The sequence below is a fragment of the Euwallacea fornicatus genome, chromosome 11, assembly GCF_040115645.1.
Source record: "Euwallacea fornicatus isolate EFF26 chromosome 11, ASM4011564v1, whole genome shotgun sequence".
Taxonomy (NCBI): Eukaryota; Metazoa; Arthropoda; class Insecta; order Coleoptera; family Curculionidae; genus Euwallacea; species Euwallacea fornicatus.
Genome location: NC_089551.1, coordinates 4,575,082 through 4,590,652, shown reverse-complemented (window position 1 = coordinate 4,590,652; position 15,571 = coordinate 4,575,082). Strand labels below are relative to the sequence as shown.

The 15,571-nt window shown below is 33.9% G+C and overlaps 4 protein-coding genes and 1 long non-coding RNA gene across 6 annotated transcripts; 3 read left to right on the top strand and 2 right to left on the bottom strand.

Moving 5' to 3' along the window:
* Positions 1–169: 169 nt before the first annotated feature.
* LOC136342258 (cytochrome c oxidase subunit 5B, mitochondrial-like) lies at positions 170–4,755 on the bottom strand. 2 transcript variants are annotated; one of them, XM_066287868.1, is made up of 2 exons: positions 4,454–4,755; positions 170–768 (listed from the first exon to the last, which is right to left on the bottom strand). In XM_066287868.1, the coding sequence occupies exons 1-2, from the start codon at positions 4,539–4,541 to the stop codon at positions 464–466; spliced, it is 393 nt and encodes a 130-aa protein (XP_066143965.1). In that variant the 5' UTR covers positions 4,542–4,755; the 3' UTR covers positions 170–463. The 2 variants fall into 2 exon arrangements, with proteins under 2 accessions (XP_066143965.1, XP_066143966.1); XM_066287869.1 differs by lacking the exon at positions 170–768 and adding an exon at positions 1,293–1,643 and having other exon boundaries at positions 4,454–4,701.
* Positions 4,756–5,185: 430 nt separating this feature from the next.
* On the top strand, positions 5,186–7,261 carry Rae1 (ribonucleic acid export 1). Its single transcript, XM_066287849.1, has 4 exons — positions 5,186–5,340; positions 5,848–6,142; positions 6,244–6,608; positions 6,733–7,261. The coding sequence occupies exons 2-4, from the start codon at positions 5,864–5,866 to the stop codon at positions 7,166–7,168; spliced, it is 1,080 nt and encodes a 359-aa protein (XP_066143946.1). The 5' UTR covers positions 5,186–5,340; positions 5,848–5,863; the 3' UTR covers positions 7,169–7,261.
* LOC136342264 (uncharacterized) lies at positions 5,641–12,430 on the bottom strand. Its single transcript, XR_010732616.1, has 2 exons — positions 12,271–12,430; positions 5,641–11,737 (listed from the first exon to the last, which is right to left on the bottom strand). It is a non-coding gene; the product is annotated as an uncharacterized lncRNA (long non-coding RNA).
* A 527-nt stretch (positions 12,431–12,957) lies between these two features.
* On the top strand, positions 12,958–14,123 carry COX7A (Cytochrome c oxidase subunit 7A). The gene is made up of 3 exons (XM_066287876.1): positions 12,958–13,114; positions 13,372–13,485; positions 13,897–14,123. The coding sequence occupies exons 1-3, from the start codon at positions 13,100–13,102 to the stop codon at positions 14,029–14,031; spliced, it is 264 nt and encodes an 87-aa protein (XP_066143973.1). The 5' UTR covers positions 12,958–13,099; the 3' UTR covers positions 14,032–14,123.
* Positions 14,124–14,255: 132 nt separating this feature from the next.
* LOC136342260 (uncharacterized) lies at positions 14,256–15,559 on the top strand. The gene is made up of 2 exons (XM_066287870.1): positions 14,256–15,213; positions 15,314–15,559. Exons 1-2 carry the CDS (start codon positions 14,952–14,954, stop codon positions 15,406–15,408), a joined length of 357 nt encoding a protein of 118 aa, XP_066143967.1. The 5' UTR covers positions 14,256–14,951; the 3' UTR covers positions 15,409–15,559.
* Positions 15,560–15,571: the final 12 nt, after the last annotated feature.

The following is a 15,571-nucleotide window of genomic DNA, read 5'->3' as shown; positions in this document are numbered from 1 at the left end:
GCTCATAAAGAAATTGGAGTGGTTGCTCAAAACTGCAAGGGCAAAGACTGGAACCGACAAATTGTGTCGGTGCCTCTTTGGGTAGATGTTTGACTTTTGGCTTTGATATAAAAAAAACTATTTAATAATTATGCTCGATAACTTAGGGGCTTCTCTTCAACCAAACTGATAATGTTCATTCTTTTATTAACGACAATTAAAAGTTTGAACAAACTGTGAAACTTGAATTCTACATTACAAACTTTTAAATTCAAATAGAGATGAGAAGTCACTCAATATATGAAATGCAAACTTGTAAAAATTCTTGACATTATGGTGTATACAGATAACTTAAAGTTTCAGAAATAATCACCTTTTACAAAAAATAACAATAAAGGATTTTAAAAAAAGATTCCTACCACAATCTGTTATTACATATAGATACCCTAAAAGCTAAGAATGATATTCAGGTCTCTTTGACCGCTTACAGCGGAGCTTTGTGCACTAATTTGTACCAATGTCCACATTCACAACTCCTCGGTTCTCCTTTATGCAGCCACATCCAACTGATGCTCGTAGACTCATCTTCGCAAATGCATCCAATCAGCCTGGCGTCGAAAGCAGAAGGAATTTCCGTGGGTTCGCCTTTGGTTCCCGGCCCTTTCTTCATTACTTTTACATCGAAAGGATTATCGTCGCCCTTCACTGTAGGCGATGGGGTTTTAGATAGCACAGTTTGTGATTGGAGGTTGGCAGCGTGTTGTACCACTGACGGACTTCCCAATGAAACTGCAAATGATGACGAATCATCATTGGTCATTTATTTTTCAAAATTTCATGGAATCTGTTATAGACGCTTTGCCTTGGGCGACAGTTCTCCTAGCAATTTTTAACGTTGTCGGGCTATCGAAATACGACCATATTTTACTTTTTCCATAAACATACGACTTTTGAAAAAAAATCTTTCTTTTTTCATTGTTACTAGCAGTTTTGGATAATTTTGAAAAACTATACCAAAAAGCAATACATTACATTAACCTTAACACAAATTTGCGGTCTGCACTCCAGCATAATTTTATACTCTTATCAGCTGTTGCAACCCCCTCACATACGATGATCGTTTTCGAAACAGGTCCCAATTGAATCACAACTAATACTCAGATCATCCCATTTGAATAGCATTGCGAAATTAATTTCATCTGCCACATTTGGAGACAGTTATGCCATTCTTATGGGATGATTCAAGTACACCAGTACCAGGACTCATTGTTTTCTTAACAATAAAATTCCATGAAAAAAATGAAACACGGTACTTCCATTCGGAACGTTTATATTTACATACTAATGCGCAAATGACGGATCTAATTAACAAGCAGAGCTTTAAACAGGTGCCTTGTGAACCAACTTGTACCAGTGACCGCATTCGCATCTTTTGGGCTCTCCCATGTGCAGCCACATAAAACTAATACTCGTTGCTTCTTCATCGCAAGTGCAGCCAACAATTCTCGCGGAGTAAGCTGAAGGGATTTCGGTTGGTTGGGTCCTGGTTCCCGGCCCTTTCTTGAATACCTTGGTATCGAATGGATTTGAATTGCCAGCTACCTTGGCTAACATTTCTCGTTTTTCTAATCCGGTGGCATGTTCAAGTGGGTCTCCGAATGTAACTGCAACAGAAAGAGTGCATGTGGAATTCTATAATCAGCAAATTTGTTAAAAAACGAAGGTCTTCTGTTGCAACACAAAAATTAATACATATATATATATATACTTAATCTAGCGTTGTACTTGCCACAGTAAAATCACGTTAACACAGTTCGCTTCTCTTGAACAACTTTAGTTAAACTCACTATAACAAAAAAACTTTTTTCGACGAGTTTTCACGATTCGATACTTGCTTCTCAATAAATCAACAAATCCGTGAAAGTACTTTCTTTGGATCAATATTGTAACATAGTTAATATGGATTTAGCCAATTCTTACATATTCTACTGAGGTTGTTCAATCTTTGGGTGCAATAAACTACGCTGCAGAGTAAATCAATGAAGAAATTATTAACTCGTTTGTATTTACTAAGTAAAGAAGAATTAGCCATACGACTCTGTTTTACAGTAAACTTGCTTTCAGATTAATATTGATCTACTCGCCTCTGGAAAAAATGATTAACATACATTTGTTCTAATAGAGAGGGGTAAGCTGATTGTAAATTGGCAAACAGCCAAAGATATGAACAGTACATTTCAAGTTAAATTTTTTATAAATTCTTATTGGAACAGAGTTAATGTTTACACCAATCTCAATATATTTTTTAGTTTTTTACGGTCCGCTGGATGAATATTAATATGAAATGTAAACGTTGGTTTGCAACATATATTCGATTTAAATTTAAATGCACCATTATTCACCGACCAATTGTTCGGCAGCGAGAATCGAACCGTGATAACGCAATCCCTGGAAAATAATTCTAGACAAGAAAACATTTTAAATACTGATTATTTCCGAAAAGACGAATTTTCACAATGCAATTTTTGTAGCATTCTGATTTTATGTCAAGAGATTATGTGAAAACTATTTTCATCGTCATTTTCCTCCTCTACAAATCGATTTACTTGATTTTTTGGTACAACTTCTCAGCGTACCTCAGATAACAACGCCATCATAGAAGATTAATCAAAAAACGGGGGAAATTATAGCTCAGTTATTTATAAACAGATTTTCATGGACTAAAAATCAAATAACATGATATTTTTCAGACTACTAAGTAATGTCAAAGTTGTTTTTTTAACTCAACTTCTTTTGCTTCAGGTGTCAACTTTAGAATTTCAAATGGAACTCCATATTTTTTTATATTTTTGATAGAAAATATTTTTCGTAATTAAATAATGTATGACAAGTTAATTTTAAAATAATTTTTAACTAAAAAAATGTAATTTTTCTTCTGCATTTAACAACATATTTGTCGAAATTTCACAACTGACAATTATTGCCAATAGCAACACTGATAACTTTTTACTGCACTAAAGAACCAATTTACAATTATGACCTTTGCAGCATAACTGATCATAGAAAACTATGTGGAAAAATGACGTCGTTTCAATAGTTAGGGGCCACTTGTCCATGGTACTAAGCACTTTTGTACAAAATGACACAATAGGATGAGATGGAATGAAATGTAGATAATCCCAAAATAACTTAGAGATGATCAAATAACTTATAATGTCCAAATTTTTCAATTTTTGGCACTTAAAAATTATTTTAACATTAACTTGTCAAACATCATTAAATTCAGAAAAATATTTTCTATTAAAAAATGTAAAAAAAATATGGAGTTCTATTTGAAATTCTGAGCTTACATCTGAAGCAGGGAAAGTTGAGTTAAAAAAAGAATCAACTTTGACATTACTTAATGGTCTGAAAAATATTATTTTATTTGGTTTTTGATTCATCAAAATTCCTTCATAAATAGTTGAGTTATAGCTTGACCCACTGTTTTTACGACAATCTGTATAACTTTTGAAGCACAGCTGCCATATCTAAGACAATACTTTGATGCAGTCTTGTTACCCTACCACTCCTTGTCACATCAAGTTTGCCTTTATAATTAGCCAGTTGTAAACAACTTGCTTCAAAAATTTCCAATATTTTCCCTCAAACTATTCTTTAGAATAAAATAACTTGCACTCAGATCCTAATTTTTAATCACTACTCAGTGGTAATATTTATTGAAACAACAAAAAATTAAGTAATTTGCTAAATTTATTAATGTGAATTCCTTATACAGGTTGAAATGGGATCATTTTGGATAAGTTTATTAAACATTGTCACTGCAAACAATCACTGGTGCTTAAAAGATCTTAAGGAAATCTTTTACACCAGCCAATTTTTAATATTTCCAGACTTTGTTAAATTAATCAATCATTAGCTAACATAACTAATTTTTCATAGTCTAATATTCAAAAGATAGTTTTTTATTCAAATTCTACAAATGTCTTGTAACATTTTCCAAAATGCCATCAAATACTGCTCTAAAGACCAAAATATATTGTGATTTTTGCTAAACGTGCTTTAGAGTATGGATGAACATTCACTGATTTTAAATCGAATAGACATTTCGAAACATTTTTATGCAAGAAGACTAACTAAAGAATTTCTAAAGTAAAAACTTTTTAATGTAAGATAAATAATGAGCTATTTCGCCAATTCTTGTGGACAGTTTAGTTAAAGAGACATTTTATCACATAAGTAATAAGTTAAATACCAAATGAAAAAAAAAACACACCTTCAGAATGAAAAATTTCATAAGTTCTGAATCCCTATTACAAGAAAGGGGACTCTATTATGATAAAATTAGTTGAGAAGGTAATTCATAAGTCACGAATTCATAGAGAAAGGGGATTTCCGAGGAGAAACCCCTGCATAACACGAATTACGTAATTGTGCCTACACTGTAAAAGAGGATAGACCCAATCACCCCTACCTTTGACTGAACTACTTGCACATCGAACAGCGGGTGACCAGACATTTTTCCTTGCTGCCGTCGCCACTATTCTACAAAATGATGCCATGATTTTCGATTCCTAGGAGCTTTTTCCGCCTTTGAAATTTAGTTTTTGCAAGAACGTAACAAATGAGACGGTTCCTAGGAGTAATAAGAAATAGCAATTTGGAAATAGGAATGGAATCGGTATCTTGTATTCGGTAAGGTGGGAAGTATTGATAATCAAATCGCGAGTTTGAGCACTTGCACCTGTGAGCTCCCAGCTCCACTTTTTCGACTATCCTTGTTTTATATGACATTTGTCAACATATTAGACAGGAGTATTTATCTTTAGATAATCGTATTGTTGCACTAGAGTGGACGCCCGTGTTCGCCAAAGATTTCCAACCAATTCTAAGTTACCAATTCCCAAATGTCCTAAGCAGATAAACAATTCTGACCAATCAACGAGGAGAAAATCGGTGATTTCTCGATGTTCGGAGTGTTCATCCGATGTTCGGTACAGGAAAGTATGGTTCGTCAGGTTCCAGCAATATCAATTTTGTTTTCTTAATTTAATTGATTTAAAAATAAATAAGATAATAATTTTTTATATTAATATTTATTAAAATTTTTCTTGGATTTACTGTCTCAGGTATTATTAGTGTAGCAGTTTCTGAAAGTCCTCCATAATTTCTTTTTGACTTTTCCAAATTCCAATTTCAGGCAATTGATTTTGTCATGCGTCATCCCAAAGTTGTCATGTTCATGTTCGTTTATTACTACAACAAATATGTACCAAACAAATCTCAGAACTTAAAATTTATTATATCAATTTTTCAATAAAAACCGGGCACCACTAACAGCACTAATATTTAAATTGAGTGGTAAGTAGCCTTAATAGCAGGTATTTCATATAAGGTCTCTGTTGCAGACGTGTTGCTCATGAATTTTTTGAGATAGTTCGTTCAAATTTGGGGTACACATTCATTCAAATTTTTTTGCAGCAGAATCCGGCCTGTTTAAAAATAAAATCGAATCACTATTTTATTTACAAATTTTCTCCTGCCTCCCATTTTTTCCATATTTGCATGTTCTTCAAGTAAAAAGATTAAAAGCCCCATTTTTTTAACGCACCCAAGTAGGGAATTTCTTATATTACAATCTGATCATTTCTGATCAATGAGTAATTTTGCACCACTTTTATTTACTACCAATTCCCTTTACTAAAGTTTCACTTATCAGTATTTCTTAAGTTCTATTAAACCTTTTACAGTTAAGCTTTTTGTGTACCCTAACATGATACTCTGCTTTTGCACTAGCACAAACATTTCACTGAATTAAAAAGATTAATTCTCTTAGACAATAATATGAATAAGTTATTTTTGTTTTAGCAAATCATACAGCTCCATGTTCAACCAAAGTACAATTAGCGGTTTTGGTGCCAATGCCACAGTGACCAATACTAATCCTATGAAAGATTATGAGATTGTTCAGCCGCCAGATGACTCCATCAGTTCTTTGGCTTTTTCACCGGCAACACTTCCGCAGAATTTTCTTGTCGCTGGGAGTTGGGATAATAATGTGAGATGCTGGGAAATCGAGCAATCAGGCACCAGCATTCCCAAGTTTATGCAGTCCTGCACCGCACCTGTTTTGGATGTTGCCTGGAGTGATGATGGTTCTAAGGTACAGAGGGATGTATTAGGGTTATTTCATAAGTTGTGTGATTTATCTTAATTCAGAGACACAAATGTTCCAGCTTAACATCAATTTGTATTAATTATCAGGTATTTATGGCCGGCTGTGACAAACAAGCAAAAATGTGGGATTTAGCCAGCAATCAAGTCGTCCAAGTCGCAGTTCACGACGCACCAATTAAAACCTGTCACTGGATTAAAGCCCCAAATTACTCATGCCTAATGACGGGATCTTGGGACAAAACTCTCAAATTTTGGGACACTCGCAGTCCCACTCCGTTGCTGAGCATCAATTTACCAGAACGGTGCTACTGCGCTGATGTGGATTATCCAATGGCGGTCGTAGGGGTCGCCAATCGCCAAATTATTGTTTACCAATTGGAAGGCAAACCCACTGAATTTAAGAAATTAGACAGCCCATTAAAGTATCAACATCGATGTCTTGCCATTTTTAAGTAAGTTCTGGTAATCTTAAAAAGGTAACAGAAGGGTTTAAAAAATTGGAACACCCATTGTGTAGCATTTTTATTTCTTTAATTTATTGCGAATCGGTAAGCCCTTTGTCTGTTTTTGTTTCAGGGATAAGAAGAAAACTCCTGCAGGTTTCGCACTGGGATCCGTGGAAGGCCGAGTAGCCATCCAGTATGCCAATCCGGCCAACCCCAAAGATAACTTCACTTTCAAATGCCATCGGTCAAACGGTACCCCGAATGGTTATCAAGACATATATGCAGTTAACGACATCGCCTTTCATCCGGTCCACGGCACCTTGGCCACAGTAGGTGCAGACGGCTCTTTTAGTTTCTGGGATAAAGACGCCAGAACCAAGTTGAAAGCATCAGAGTTGATGGATCAGCCGATTACGAAATGCGCCTTCAATCACAACGGCCAAATCTTCGCGTACGCCGTAAGCTACGATTGGAGCAAAGGTCACGAATTTTATAATCCGCAGAAAAAGAATTATATCTTTCTCAGAAGTTGCTATGACGAATGTAAGCCTAGAACTTCATCTTAAACATGTAGTGCGCTGGTTTTTTTTCGTGATAACGTTCTTCATCATTTATTTTTATTTTAACACTCAGCAATTAAATATAGTGTGGAAATGTCAGATGAATTTGGTTTTACTGCTTGCCCAGAGCGGCACATGCACTTTTTCTACTGCCAAAGAGATCGTTCACAAATTGGAAACTAATAATATACCTTACCTGTTACAAACTTTTAGTCGATTAAATACGAGGAATGTCTGACTCCATCGATACCACGTGTGGCAGTGCCCCTCGTATTCAATATGAATATTATACAAGGTTAGCTGCTCAAGCCCTACATTAAAAAATTTTTGGCTCCCCAATATCATAACTCCATGCTCAAATTTCATGGAGTTTCAGGCTAGAATCAACCATTTTAAATCCAAGTAAAAAGTATCAAAATGGCTGCACTTTCGGTTAAACCGGAAGTAGCTACCATCTTAATCATTTTTGTTGGTACTGCTTAATTTTTTTGGTCATTTTCGTATTTTTTATTAAACTTTAATGCCTATTTATGAATAGGGTCTTATATTCAAAAATTTACCTTTTCCTAATTGGACCGGAAAATTTGACAATTTTAATAGGTGCAAGATCCTGCGGAAATTGATAACCGCAGCGAATTTTCAAATTGGGGATCTAGGGCTCAAGAGGACCTAAGAAACTAATGTGTCTGATAAAAGTGGTGCATGAAAGTAAACGTCATTTTGGCAGTTGAATGTTTGCCTTTTATCGCTATGGAATCATAGAGGATTGAACAACGAATTAAATTTCTTTAAAAGCACTATAGAAATAGTGCAAAAATAAGAAAATAGTTTTCCTGCAATACGTGATTTTTTCGGTCGGCATAACCGTCCAATTGAGAGCACAATCGTTCATTTAATACACAAATTTCAGTCAACTGGTTCGGTTAGTGATCTATCAAAGACTGGCAGGCGAAAAAGTGTTCGTGCACTAGAAAATAACGCTGCTGTAAGAGTGTCAAGGAGGATCCAAAATTAACTGTAACTCGTCAATCGCAAGAATTATGTAATTTGCATGAAGAGGTGAATTTACATCTATACAAGATTCAAATAATACAAAAATTAAAGCCGACATATCATTTTGTCCGTGTTTTCTCGGATTGGCTCATTGAACACCATGCACTTGATGCCATTGTTTCATCAAAAATCATCTTTAGAAATGAAGCGCTTGATTCACGTTAAATGGGACTGTAAATAAGCAAAGTTGTCGCATTGGGGAAAATGAGGCTCCTAAAGAATATTGAAAGCAACCGACGCATCCTCCAAAAGTGACTGTTTGGCGTGGATTGTGGTTGAAAGGAATAATTGGTTCTTATTCATTTGAAAGTGACGATAAAAATGCGACTACTGTGAATTTTGCCCGATACCGTGCCATGATAAGTGATTATTTTTTTCTGAAAATTGTATCGACATAAAGGATCTTTACCTTCAACAAGACGGCGCGACATGCAATACAACGCGTGCAAACATCGAGTTGTTGTAGTCCAAATTTGGTGAACACGTAATTTCGCGAAATGAAAATGTGACTTGACCTGCTCGTTCATTCTATTTGACACCTCTAGACTTTTTTGTGGTAATTTTTTAAGAGTAAAGTGTACATCATCGTTCAGTTACCATCCAAGACCTTGAAAACAACATTATTATTGGGGTAAATGCAATTGAATAGACCACGTTGAAAAATGTCATCTAAAATTTCGACCATCGTATTAACATCTATAAACCAATCGTGGTAAACATTTGAATTATATTATTTTTCATACATAAATGGCATAGATGAATGTACAAAATAAAACAATAAATTGGATTGCATCGATACTATTTGCATTTTTAATTTTTTTTCATTTTCCTGTGTCTATTTGGGTAGACCCTTTACATTTTAACGTATTTAAATTTAACAAAAAATCTTCCACGGCTCTCGAAACATGTCTCCATTAAAGTATATCGACGTTTCGTCAAATGGGCATGACTACAACACCCTGATAGAAGATCAATCTCGCCATTTATTTAAGTGTTATAATTTAAAGATATCGATAGCAAATTACCTGATAATTACCTCTTAGCCGATAATTGCCTCTTGTGTGTAGTATTGCTTATGTATGTTAGCCCTCAATTTAAGACTTAAGAACTTAGCTACACTTGCAAATTCTCTCTTGCCCGATTTGTCGCATTGATGCTTACTTTGTCCACTAAATTCCTCATTTTAGTAAAGTTCATTGAGGTGCATTAATGAACTAATAGTAAAATAAATTATCTTGGAAATTGTTCCTAAGTTTGATGTCCCAAAATCCATTACAAGAGTTTCTTCTCTTGAAAAATGCGGTTTTTGTTTAGTATCATTTACTCACCTCTGTGTCAGATCATATCAAAGGAGTAAACTATTTGATGTCATGGTTTAGATCTGATGCCTGCGTACAGTGGCTCAAAGTAAAAATGATACACCTGTATTGAAATCAATATTTATTAATAAATTTCCATTTACTAAACAATAAACCAGGGTACAAAATATTTAAAATATTATGCTACATCTGCTCTATAATATCCACAATTAAAAATTTTAAAAATAATCCTTACAAAGGTAGGAAAAAATTAAATGCTATTTGCTTTCAGAACGAATCTCAAAATTAAAATGATACAGGTCAATTTTATGATAATAGGATATTTGCGAATGCAAAGAATAAACAATTCTTTTTAACTTGTATTGATATTTATTAGAATTTAGTTCAAAACGAACATGGGAAGACATATCATTATGAAAGAAGGTGAGTTAGTAGTTGATCATCATAAAAAAAGGCAAGTCTATTAGGGCAATCTCCGATATTCTACAAGCAAGTCCTGCAATAAAACAACACATCATAGAAAAGTTTAACAGTGAAAGAAGATTAAGAAACAAGAAAAAGCCCAAGAAAAAATGTTGGTGATGCTAATGAACGGTGAATTGTGCGATATGTAAAAACAAATCCCCGAACAAAGGCCCTCGAACTGGCTGTAGAAATTGAAAAGCATTTACACAAGTCAACGAATCCAAAAACCATTAAAGTAGTTTTGCGAAAAAATCAATTCCATGGCTGAGCAGCCAGAAAAAAGCCATTGATTAATCTGAAAAATCAAAAGATCAGAGTACAATTTGCCAAAGAGCATTTAGATAAAGGAGATTAGTTTTGGAAAAAGGTTTTATTTACAAATTAAAGTAAATTCAACCTGTTTTGATCGGATGAACGTGGTTTTGGTCTGGAGGAAACCTAGTGAAGCGCTAAAGAAACCAAATTTAAGAGCCACTGTTAAACACGGAAGAGGGAGTGTGATGGTTTGGGGCTATATGTTCAGTGCTGGGACAGCCCTAGTTATATCACAACAATTTGCTTAATAATTAAATAATAAGAAACTGCGTAGTGTTTACTACCATCTAGAACTTGCGATTAGAAAACGTATTACCCCTAATTGCGATTTAATATTAAGTTCATAATGTTCTGGAAGCCTTATGCATGGTCAGCATATATTTTAATATAAATAGGGAAAAACGTAGATTTAAGAATGATAATTTTTGTAACCGTATTGTTAGTTACATTTTGTGTTGTTTCCTGTAAAATAAATTTTTAAAAAAATAGTTTGGCTGAACCTCAAACTTAACTCTCTGCAATTCATCGACAGCATTATGGATGAGCATAGTGGATGTATTACGGTAAAATTTACATCTCAGCATAGCAAAACTGAACATTTCTACCGATTTTATGTTCTACCAGGACAATGATCTGAAGCATGGCGCTCAAATTGTGAAAGAGTGGCTTTTGTATAACTGTCCTAATGTAATAAAAACCTCATCACAATCATCCAACATTAATGTCATAGAAAATTTTTAGGCTAAATTCGAAGCGAAAATTAGGAAACATGAGATTTACAATGAAGACCAATTAAAAGACGTTTTTCTCGAAGAATAAGAAAAAAAAATCCTCTTATTTTACTAAAAAGTTGATAGAATCGATTCCAAATCTTTTTCGCGAAGTTATAGTTGAGGGGCTACGAACTAAATATTAATTTATCGCAAAAACGATTGAAAAAGAAATATGATTTTAATTTTGAGATTCGTTTTGAAAGCAAATAGATCTTAATTTTGTTCCTATCTTTATAACGATTATTTTTTCTATTTTTAATTATGGATATTATAGAACAGATGTAGTATAATATTTGAAAAATTTTGTACCCTGGTTTAGTGTTAAGTAAATGAAAATTTATTAATAAATATCGATTTCAATAGAGGTGTATCATTTTCATTTTGAGTCACTATTCATCGCCATTTTTTCGTAATATACTTGGCTAGATTTTAGTATCAATTATCCCTAAACTAAGGACTTCCCTGCATAATACAATTTTTACTCTTTTTCTTTGTAAGAACTACGAATCTATTATATATAACTACCAGTCCCCAATAAACGATCAATCTTGCTATTCATCAATGGTTCAAATCCCGTAGCTTTTTATTGACGTCACAAAATGCAACGATTGAACGTTACGTTGAATGCCAATTCATATAAAATTAATATGCTGAAAAAGAACAGAGATATATTTGGGTGTATAAACATAACCCTATTTTTTTTGCACACTTGCCACCTAATTTTTTAATGTTTTGGTGTATATGATGTTAAACCCGTTGTGTTTTTATCAATTTTGGCGGTAAAAATTTGTTTTTTTTAGAATTAAAATATTGTTTTTGGTTATTTATTATTAATGTGGTTATTAATGTTACAATGCACAAATTCTCAAACAGTTGGTGTAAGGAATACGTTGTGTCTATTATCATTTATTTTGAAAGTCATTTAGAAAATAATATGACCTTGCTACAATTGATTTTAATTAGAATTTTAGAGTTTTAAATTTTAGCTTTGTTTCACAGAGACAAAATGTTTAATAGAAAGGAAATCTCGTCCATAATTATTAATGTTGATGATTACTTCAGTGAATTAGAAATTTCTTTTAGAGATTTTAATGACTAAGTACGCTCTTTTAATGGTGTTTAGTCAGAACATTTCTTTTAAATTTGTTAATTTGTTAGCCATAAAGATTATTGTTATATTTACTTTTTTGTTCATTGGCCTGATAATTATTTACTCTGGATCTGGGACAACACAGTTAAATACTACTAAATATAGATAGCGTTGCCCCAATATCTGCTAAATCCCTACTACACATTAATTTTGAAAAGATGTGGCATCGCTGCTGATATGAAACCTATGACATGCATAACACTTGTGGCGGAGCTGATAGCGGAGCAACTGTCACCTGTCAGGCTTGTCAATGTGACGTACTCTAGGGTGACCCTTCGGTTCCCTAGGTACTCCAGAACCCGGGTAAAAAATCTCCCCCTAGCACTTCCGGCAGGTCATTCTAGAACATTCTGCCGGAAAGGGAAAAAGGAGCCCGGGTTAACCCGCACCTGCGCGGTGGCCCGTCCTTTGTTTTCCGGGGTAGAGTATCGGGAACAAAGGACCGGGAAAAGACTCCCTCCCTAGCTTCTCGAGACGACGCAAGTTAGAATTAAGTTCGTGCAAGATATATTGTATTTCCCTTTTTGTTTTTTTTTTTACATCATATTTACAACTAATATTTACAATATATACACCTTACATATTTACACAAGTGCTTTATATGTTCCGCGAACACCGCAAACTCTAGTCGGGAGGTGAAAGCACCACACGCCATCACCCCCCGACACACTTACAACTTTTGAATCAAATCTACACCGATTCCGGACGGGGCTAATATTTATGACTTTGACGTAAATGACAGACTTAGACATATTCCATATGGCGTTTTGAAATTTGAATCTGACATCCTTACTTTTATTCACTTTGAACTCCGACCTGCACATTATTGTATTTCTGCCAAAGACCCCAAAGAATCTTGAAAATGAATGTCTCAAAGGTATTTAAAATCGTTCTAAGATTCTATGAATATCTGCGGCATGTCTCAGTTAAATTTTATTCATTCTTTTAACTATTGTCAAATGTGGGAAAGAATTAAGAAGTAGATCGCCGACCAGGAAGGTTTACGTAATCCTGATAATCAACTAAATCAATGGAGTTTTTATATTTGTGTTTTGTATATTTACTTAAAGTGATTGTAACAGTTTTGGCACAAAAATTTTTGTCTTCATCTAACATAAGTCTCAAAATTTTCAGAAGCTGTTTCCTCTTACTCAAGCAGTCGTCAGAGGAACTCGTCAAGTTTCTCATGCGTCAGAAATACCAAGTCCTCGTTATGCTAAGATGAAGAAGAGTCAAGATAAGTTTGGGGTAAGTTAACATCTTATGAAACTATAATATTTGTGTTAGCTTAACTGGGTTCTCTGTCAAATCACATAATAGCCCAAATTAATAGATTATATATTTAAACCTGCCTTCATAAAAATTGCAGTGCTATTCTTATGGCACTATTTAAATACTAGTTTTGGTTCAGCTAATCTGACTTTCATGTAATTAGGCAGAAGTGTGCTCATTTTTTCAATAAATAAAATGTGAATTTTGTCAAAATTCAAAATTCACCATAATTAGTCTTCACTAAGCCTAGCCTATAATTAAATTTTAAGAATTCAATCTCCTGTGTAGTACCTGATTCAGGTCCAATTTGCAATATGCAATTTTAGTAAAGTTTTGTTTTCAAATTTGTCTTATTACTTTATTAGTTTCAATATTTTATTTTTTTAGGCTGATGATAGTGTTCCAGTCCATCTAAAGGGTGGATATGGAGACAGAATACTAGCACTTACCACCATAGGTGGTGTGGTAGTGGGCACAGGGTTAGCACTACACACTTTTTATACCATCGCCTTTAGGCGTTAAGTATTAACACATCTAGATTTATCGTAGTTTAGTGGTATGTCAATCTGTGAATATAAAAATAAATGTCTATGAAAATTTGTTATTTATCCCAATTTGAGTGTATTTCTATAACTCTGTGACATACATTTGAACATAAAATAACACTGTTAAATGATTGTGTTCTAATTTCAGAACATCTTGTACTAAGACTGGGTATGATGAGTTAATTAAATTACATTTGATTTGTCAAAAAATAATATTGCATAAGACAGGAGAACATGGTAAAGCCAGGAAAAAGTACAACATTGGTAAAGTTCTAATGAACCCTTTGCAATATTGTAAAGGTTTCTAAAATGAACCCTACAAACGACTTTTTTCTAGTTTAATCAATCTGGTAAGTCCAACTATTCTGGAAATAGTGAGAGCACTAAAAAAGATATCCTGAAAACACTACTAAACATTAAAATTTTTTTTAATAAGGCTTATCACCACAATTCAATGTACATAGTTTCGATTTGGATTGTTAAATGTTAAAGAGCTGAATATCGGTAATACCTAGTGAACAGGAAAACATTAGTAGATAATGTAAATGAGCTAATTAAATAAGATATTGTGTGTACCACTTTGAAGATTCCGTTGCCGTATTTGTCGATATTAATCTGAATCTATTACGTACACTGGTCCTGCTGGTTCAATGGAAAATAAAGCCCATTATGCCAAAAAAAAATTACGAATATGGTACAAACTGTGAACGTTAATGCTGCTCTCTTATCAGTTCACAAACAAAAATTTTAAGTATGATGTGGAAACATTTCAATACCACGTTGGTAGTATTTGGTGACATGGCGCATGTTGCTAGCAAATTTATTCATATGCAGTATAAAAAGCTGCACACTTCACATCCAGAAAACATTTAAAAGACCGCTAGTGTTGTTAACAAAATGTCTGACGATCTGCTACAAGGAACGGGAGATGCCGTCGCCGATGCGGTCCCAGAAGCTGAATTAGCCCCAAAAGAAGATTTGGATAAATTAATGGAAATGCTGGGGAAGCTGCCTGCATTCGCAGGTGTCGATAAGGAAACGCTGCTTAAAAATCTAGGTCAGGGTAAAGCACGACCCCCTATCGGTGATGTTGTGGCGAACCCTTGGGTGGAGTTTTTAGTTTTATTCACCATGATAAGTCTGGTGATCCTATTGCTAGGTAAGAAATTGACTTAAATGGAACAATATACGTTTTGTTTATAACATTAGTATAGAGGGCATACTTCAATAAGCACGAAGTGTAATTTCGTTTGTTGTAGCATTCATCGGCTACAAACTGTATACAAATATGGCTTCAAAAGAAAAACGAAGAGAGTTGAAGAAGGCACAAAAAGACCAAAAGAAGAAGAAGTAAAAACAGTTGATCAAGTCTCTCAAGTATCAAGTCCAAATACCCACAGAAAATTTAATAATAAATTTTGAATGTCAATACCCATAATTTTCATTTTAATTAATTAGATATTTATTTCCAATAAACCATCATTCCTAGCAATTGAAGACAATAAGATTGTTTTATT